This window comes from Nerophis lumbriciformis, linkage group LG14 (assembly GCF_033978685.3).
Source record: "Nerophis lumbriciformis linkage group LG14, RoL_Nlum_v2.1, whole genome shotgun sequence".
Lineage (NCBI taxonomy): Eukaryota > Metazoa > Chordata > Actinopteri > Syngnathiformes > Syngnathidae > Nerophis > Nerophis lumbriciformis.
In genome coordinates, this window is record NC_084561.2 from 11,175,440 (window position 1) to 11,183,823 (window position 8,384).

At 40.2% G+C, this 8,384-nt stretch overlaps 1 protein-coding gene across 3 annotated transcripts in view; it reads right to left on the reverse strand.

Annotated features, from left to right (window-relative positions):
* Window positions 1-8,384, reverse strand: part of acap2a (ArfGAP with coiled-coil, ankyrin repeat and PH domains 2a) — a 109,340-nt gene that overhangs the window by 61,317 nt on the left and 39,639 nt on the right. For all 3 annotated transcript variants that reach the window (XM_061976055.1, XM_061976056.1, XM_061976054.1), the window contains exons 3-4: window positions 2,999-3,118; window positions 118-171 (exon numbers count right to left, since the gene is read on the reverse strand). In XM_061976055.1, coding sequence (XP_061832039.1) covers window positions 118-171; window positions 2,999-3,118 — 174 coding nt within the window. The remainder of the gene's footprint in view (window positions 1-117; window positions 172-2,998; window positions 3,119-8,384) is intronic.

An 8,384-nucleotide genomic window follows, 5' to 3' on the forward strand; every position in this document is an offset into this window, starting at 1 on the left:
GCAGCAGGAAGTAATTGATACAATACAGAGGCAGCTGGGTTTTGTCATCAGCCAGCTGTCGACAGGGAATTAAAGTTTTGACTCTACAACCGGTTTCACACGGATGAGCCAGCGTACCGTGTGATAGTTGATCATCTCTTGAAGGCTTTCCGCAAACTTTGACAGACTGGACTGTGGGGAAAGAAAAGTGGGGCAAACATCAGTGACAGAAAGGAAACATTTACAGAACTTGGAAAGCAGCATGAAGAAAAATGTTGGCAATTCGAAAACAACGGTAAAATGCATAACTTGGGTAGTTTTGCTGCATTAAGCAGGATAGCCTGCCACAGTACCCAAAGTAGACAAGACAAAGAGCAACATCACACTCAGGAGGTTAGCTAGTCTTTTTGGCAGTTCAAACCTATACAGAAGATACTATTTCGACTTGAATATACGTAATAACTAATGTCATTCAAAACGAGCTTTGGAAAAACATTTCTTAAGACATTCTCAGGGAAACAGCTGTACATTGCAATAAAACAACATTGCATTACAATTGTGAAAGCCTAACTTGTGCAATACAACTGAACATTCACCTAGCTTGGAGAACAACAGTCCAAATGATCAGAACAGTATATTCCAGTGGGGAATATCAGGTATGTCATATCAGTGTGCCGATAAAATTAGCATTATAACGCCTATCTTGTTTGCATTCTTGCCCAACATTTGAAACTATTTTTTTCTAACAGGTCTTTGTGTTAAAGCTACATCTCTACGGGTCACTTGTAAATGTTTGTGAGTAACAGGAAGAAAAGTTGTGATATCCCTCAACACGTAGCCTGTGCCCCCTGTGACCGCATCCTGATTCGTTTACAGCTTTTCCACAGGCGCTGACGCGTCACCTGAAATCCTCTTCCATAACACTAGAGGCAGTGTTCTCCTGAGTGAGCAACCACAACTCTTTGTTGACTAGCTATTAGCTTCCTGTATATTGTAGTAAGGATGGGTACCGAATGCGATACTTATTTGGCACAGACCAAAACCCGCCGCACCCGTTCATTAAAATCAAACCGTACCATGTTTCGGTACCTGGCTTGCGCATTACATCATGCCCGGTTGCCGATGCATTTCAGCACTTGGCAATCACTACATCATCTACTTTTGAGTAATGTTGCAATTTCCAATTCCAACAAAGAAATTGACATAAAAAAACGCTCCAAGCAAAACTATTTTTCCAAAAATGCGCGAGCTTGATGCTAACATTGGTTTTGCTATTGACATGCTACTGATTAGCATTAGCGATTTTACATAGCAATTTCAACTCTCTTCAAATTTGATAAGAAAAATTACAACTAATATGCACCTTACAATCAAACAGCTAATGCGTACTACGTGCAATACTTAAAGTATTAACACTTTCTGGGGTGCAATAAAAATCAAAACAACACACAATAAACTATAGATACTCCCTGATGCCGAAGTACATGTCAAACTACTTCCTTAACGTAAATGACCGCCATAACCAAAACACCAGGGGGAGTTCCACAAACCACGTTAAACCCAGATTCCGATCTAACAAAGGTCTAAACTCATTCTCCTTCTATGCCACATCAATATGGAATGCACTCCCAACAGGTGTAAAAGAAAGTGCATCTCTATCCTCCTTCAAAACCGCACTAAAACAACACCTCCAGGCAATTTCAACCCTTGACTAACACCCTCCCCCTTCCACATCCCACCTCCCCGGATTGTAAATAACCAAATGAAAATAATCAAATGTATTTCTAATGTATATACTTGTTCTTATGCTAACTGAACTCACTATGTTCTCTGCTCGCTGTACATATCCTACCAAGTCAGACCTACACTGTTTCAATGCCCATTTCTCTGATGATGCAATTGTTGATGACTGAAGTGCTGTTATCAACCAAACCCTCCTCATCGCACCCCCCGGATTGTAAATAATGTAAATAATTCAATGTATATACTCTGATGATTAACTTGTGTGATGACTGTATTATGATGATAGTATCTATTTGTACCATGAATTGATTACGTGGACCTCGACTTAAACAAGTTGAAAAACTTATTCGGGTGTTACCATTTAGTGGTCAATTGTACGTAATATGTACTGAACTGTGCAATCTACTAATAAAAGTTTCAATGAATCAAAAAAAAAGAGATTCAGACTCAGAGACTCAGAAATGTGATAATGAAAAAAAGATATAACAACTGGACAGCAGTTATCATAATCAGCTCATTTTTAAATGTAGCAATAAAAGTTTAATTTTTTCATCAAAACATTTAATATTTTGTAGCACACAAAAGTACCGAAAATTGGTGCCGTTATCGATTCCCGGGTCCCGGGAATTGGTACAGTATCGGTTCAATTGTAGTTGTGGTAAACAATGGCGACTGAAGCGACATCCACATTGCTGCGGTTGGAGATCGAACAAATAATTTTGAACAAAGGTTATTTTTATTGGACATATTGCTCCGAAACCGAAAGAGAAGACGTTCGGGAAGTTAGGATGTGCGAACCCTGAACGAGTCGAGGCGGAGGGCAAGCGGTACAAAAACACGGAAGTGACGAACTAAAAAAGTTGACCAGTCAGAGCTCTGCAGTCGTTGACACAAGGTTGGAATTTTTTGAGGTTCGCCGGAGGCTTCGAAGGAGAAGGAGCCAGTTGGCGTCAGTCACGCAATTATTCAGACTTTTTTTGAGTGAAAGCTTGGTACAGTGGAACCCGCTTAAGCCGAGAACTCACCTATGTTGACCAACGCCAATAAACGTTCAAATATGCTTTCATTCCGCCTGTTCTCTTTAAGTGTCTGGCGAACGTCACCAGCAAAAGTGCAAGCAATCGCATTTCCAGTTTGTTTATATCGGCGTGAATTAACCAGTCCGAGGGACATCAACTGCATCGTTCTGCTGTACTTTAAATCTTTATGTAGATGTATTTAAGTCAAACATCGATACTGTAAACTCAAAGTGGTCCGTGCAAGATTTGTTGTTTACCTCGATGACCTCATCTTTGGTGGATTGCAGGGCAAGCTCCCGGATCCCGCTGACAAACTGTTTGTTGGCAGCATTGTAAGCTTTCCCAGCGTCTATCATGCCGATACACAACTTGACCAGCTAAACAAAAAGAGAAAAGGGAAGAAAAGAATGTTAGCATTATTAGATTAGGTCTTGGTAAAGTATGCAACTAACAACCTCCAAGAAACAAATAACAAAGGCCACATCTTTCACTGTTAAGTCACTGGGGGAGAAGAGAGATAATTTCAGGTTATGCAAACATAAACAGAGCTTGGATGTTTTCCATTCTTTCCCACAGAAATGTCTTCAGCCAATTCAGCAAAGACAAATCTCAACTGTGATGGCCTGAAAGTAAAAAAGCAAACATCTTCAACAGGGGGTCCGTTACACCCACAGGGGTCCTTGGAGGTACTGCAGGGGGGTCGTAAATTAGTTGATTGGACTTTTCCCATAAAATGTACTTTTCCTGATTGGACTTTTCCCATAAAATGTACTTTTCCACAAATGTAAATGTTTTCAAATGCACATTAACATTGATCCAACACACTGGAGTGTTGTTTATAAATGTCACTGGCATGGACACCCTACTCACTGTACCTTGCAGTTTTAAAATAAAAAAATCACATACTTATAATATTGTATTAAATAATTTAAGATAGCTATCTATTAGTAGAGTATGACTATTACTCTAGCTGTCACCTAGCAATTAGCACACCAGTTGTCAGGTAGCGATTTGTGCACTAGTTTCCAGCTAGCGATTAACACTCTAGTTGCCAGCTAAAGACTTGCAAGATTAGTTACCAGCTAGCAATTAACGCTGTAGTTGCCAGCTAAAGACTTGCAGATTAGTTGCCAGCTAGCGATTAATGCTGTAGTTGGCAGCTAAAGATTTGTGGACTAGTTTCCAGCTAGCGATTAACACTCTAGTTGCCAGCTAAAGACTTGCAGATTAGTTACCAGCTAGCGATTAACGCTGTAGTTGCCAGCTAAAGACTTGCAGATTAGTTGCCAGCTAGCGATTAATGCTGTAGTTGGCAGCTAAAGATTTGTGGACTAGTTGCCAGCTGAAGATTTGTGGACTAGTTGTCAGCTAGCGATTTGCGGACTAATTGCCAGCTAGCAATTAGCACTGTAGTTGCCAGCCAGCGATTAGCACTGTAACTGTCAGCTAATGATTTGTGGACTTGTTGCCAGCGAGCAATTAGCGCTGTAGTTGCCAGCTAAATATTTGCGGACTAGTTGCAAGCTAGCAATTACCACTGTAGTTGCCATCTAACAATTAGCAGACTAGTTGTCAGCTAGCGATTTGCAAACTGTTTGCCAGCTCACGATCATCGTGTAGTTGCCAGCTAAAGATCTGCAGACTTGTTACCAGCTAGCAATTAGCGCTCTGGTTGCTTGCTAGTGATTAGCACCGTAGTTGTCAGCTAGTGATTTATGGACTAGGTGCCAGCTAGCAATTTGCAGACTACTTGCTAGCTAGCGAGTAGCGCTCTTGTTGCCACCTAGCAATTTGCGGACTCGTTGCCAGCTAGCAATTGGCCCTTTAGTTGTCAGCTAGCAATTAGCGGTCTTGGTGGTAGCTAGCGGTTAGCGCACTCGTTACCAGCTAGCGGTTAACACGCTATCTTTCAGCTGGTGATTATCGCGCCAGTTGCCAGTTTGCAATTAACACACTATTTGCCAGATGGCTACTAATGGAACTACTACTATTATTTGAATATCTTAGTATTACACAATGTCAAAGTACCTTTATGACCAGTTTAGTATAAAACCCAGCTCCATCAGTTTGGGGGTCCTTGACCTGGTCAACTTTCAAGACCCCTGATTTAAAGGATCCTCTTGCTCTTTTAATAGTTACTAGAACATGTGCATTTCTACCAGTTGCAAGGTTTGATGAGACTTAGTCTCTTCTATGGGTAAAATTACTAGCAAGTATGAATTTACAATAGAATGCACAAACAGTGAACACAGCATCAACATTTTAATAGAATCTGTTAAAGTCGCATCTACATGGGAAGTGGAAGACTCAGGAGAATTTGCGCACAATAATGGGAATGCGATCCTTTCATGCCGGCCCCTGTTGAAACTAAGTGTGTGTGTGTGTGTGTGTGTGTGTGTGTGTGTGTGTGTGTGTGTGTGTGTGTGTGTGTGTGTGTGTGTGTGTGTGTGTGTGTGTGTGTGTGTGTGACCGTTGAAAAGTATCCACTCATCAACACACACATTATACACAGACACACCCACTCTCCAGAAGATCCTTCCTCTTTACAGCAAAGAAGGGAAGTAAAGGCCGGACTGAGTCACAGAGGAGGGGAAGGAGGAGGGCGAGAACAGTCCAGGAACAATGAACATGAATAGTCTGCTTCAAGGTCTTTCCCTCACTTACAAAACACATTTTCTACTGTTTCAGCAAGATCCATTAAGTTTCAAACAATATACACTAACTACGGCATCGGAAACACTTGTTTACTTAGTTCTAAAGGTGTCTTCACACATGTAGTCTCATGTACTCTGGTCAAGACCAACAATTTTAAATAAAGATTTGTGTGCTGTGCAGTTCGGTTATGTTCTTGTTGTTTTGTCAGCGGACCAAATAATGCTCTCTGTTGAGCATAGAAGTAAAGTTATGCATAGATGGGATGGCAAAGGTTTTGTCTGCATTATGCGTCAAATCTCACGCGTCCAAAACAAAAATGACGTCGTCCGATCATAAACGATCGTAAGACTTCTTTCAACGGTGGCGTAAAAGTAAAACTGCACAAAAAAAATCGGAAGTTTGAGAATATAAGTCAGAATGTTACAAGAATATTTAATATTACAATAACAATGTGCACTATTAAATTAATCTTGTCACAATATTAGGGTAAATTATTAAAATAATCTATTTTTATTATGGGGAAGGCGTGGCGCGGTTGGGAGAGTGGCCGTTCCAGCAACCTGAAGGTTTCTGGTTCGATCCCCACCTTCTACCAACCTCGTCATGTCTGTCCTTGAGCAAGACACTTCACCCTTGCTCCTGATGGGTCGTGGTTAGGGCCTTGCATGGCAGCTCCCGCCATCAGTGTGTGAATGTGTGTGTGAATGGGTGAATGTGGAAATAGTGTCAAAGCGCTTTGAGTACCTTGAGGGTAGAAAAGCGCTATACAAGTACATAAATAAGTATAACCCATAACTTTAATATTTTGCAATCATTTTATTGTTAAAAATATTATTACTAAACTAGGGCTTTATCCTTTAAATAATACAACTTAATTCATATAAAATTATGTAATAGCACAATAGCAGCTTTTTCTTATCACTGTGCCCGTAATACTCCTTTGTACTGTACTTTAAAAGGTTTGCAAAGTTGTTTGCAACCTTGCCTACAAGGTACTAATAGAGCTACATTGATTAAATTGATCAATTGTTGAATGATTGAAACTAATACAATTTTATAAAATCCAGACCAGAAGGAGTGCCCGGAACTTTAAATACGGGGACATAGTTTCCGCAAGGGCCTCTGCAAAAGCGTACATGAGAGCGGTGGTGTGTGGGTACTCGCTGAAATGTTTTGTAATCTCATCGAATTGAAGTCAGGCTGTGTGTGTGTATATATGTGCGCGCGTGTATATATATATATATATATATATATATATATATATATATATATATATATATATATATATATATATATATATATATATACATACACACACACACACACACACACACACACACACACACACACACACACAGGTAAAAGCCAGTAAATTAGAATATTTTGAAAAACTTGTTTTATTTCAGTAATTGCATTCAAAAGGTGTAACTTGTACATTATATTTATTCATTGCACACAGACTGATGCATTCAAATGTTTGTTTCATTTAATTTTGATGATTTGAAGTGGCAACAAATGAAAATCCAAAATTCCGTGTGTCACAAAATTAGAATATTGTGTAAGGGTTCAATTTTGAAGACACCTGGTGCCACAAACTAATCAGCTGATTAACTCAAAACACCTGCAAAGGGCTTTAAATGGTCTCTCAGTCCAGTTCTGAAGCCTACACAAACATGGGGAAGACTTCAGATTTGACAGCTGTCCAAAAGGCAACCATCGACACATTGCACAAGGAGGGAAAGACACAAAAGGTTATTGCTGAAGAGGCTGGCTGTTCTCAGAGCTCTGTGTCCAAACACATTAATGGAGAGGCAAAGGGAAGGAAAAACTGTGGTCAGAAAAAGTGTACAAGCGATAGGGATCACCGCGCCCTGGTCAAGATTGAAAAAAAAACCATTCAAAAATGTGGGGGAGATTCAGAAGGAGTGGACAGCTGCTGGAGTCAGTGCTTCAAGATCCACCACCAAGAGACGCTTGAAAGACATGGGTTTCAACTGCCGCATACCTCGTGTCAAGCCACTGTTGACCAAGAAACAGCGCGAAAAGCGTCTCACCTGGGCTAAGGAAAAAAAGAGCTGGACTGCTGCGGAGTGGTCCAAAGTCATGTTTTCTGACGAAAGCAAATTTTGCATTTCCTTTGGAAATCGAGGTCCCAGAGTCTGGAGGAAGACAGGAGAGGCACAGGATACACGTTGCCTGAAGTCTAGTGTAAAGTTTCCACCATCAGTGATGGTTTGGGGTGCCATGTCATCTGCTGGTGTCGGTCCACTCTGTTTCCTGAGATCCAGGGTCAACGCAGCCGTCTACCAGCAAGTTTTACAGCACTTCATGCTTCCTGCTGCTGACCTGCTCTATGGAGATGGAGATTTCAAGTTCCAACAGGACTTGGCGCCTGCACACAGCGCAAAATCTACCCGTGCCTGGTTTACGGACCATGGTATTTCAGTTCTAAATTGGCCCGCCAACTCCCCTGACCATAGCCCCATAGAAAATCTGTGGGGTATTGTGAAAAGGAAGATGCAGAATGCCAGACCCAAAAACGCAGAAGAGTTGAAGGCCACTATCAGAGCAACCTGGGCTCTCATAACACCTGAGCAGTGCCAGAAACTCATCGACTCCATGCCACGCCGCATTAACGCAGTAATTTCAGTTGGCCAACATTTCTAAAAATCCCTTTTTTGTATTAGCCTTAAGTAATATTCTAATTTTGTGACACACGGAATTTTGGATTTTCATTTGTTGCCACTTCAAATCATCAAAATTAAATGAAATAAACATTTGAATGCATCAGTCTGTGTGCAATGAATAAATATAATGTACAAGTTACACCTTTTGAATGCAATTACTGAAATAAATCAAGTTTTTCAAAATATTCTAATTTACTGGCTTTTACCTGTATGTATATATATATATATATATATATATATATATATATATATATATATATATATATATATATATATATATATATATATATATATATATCAG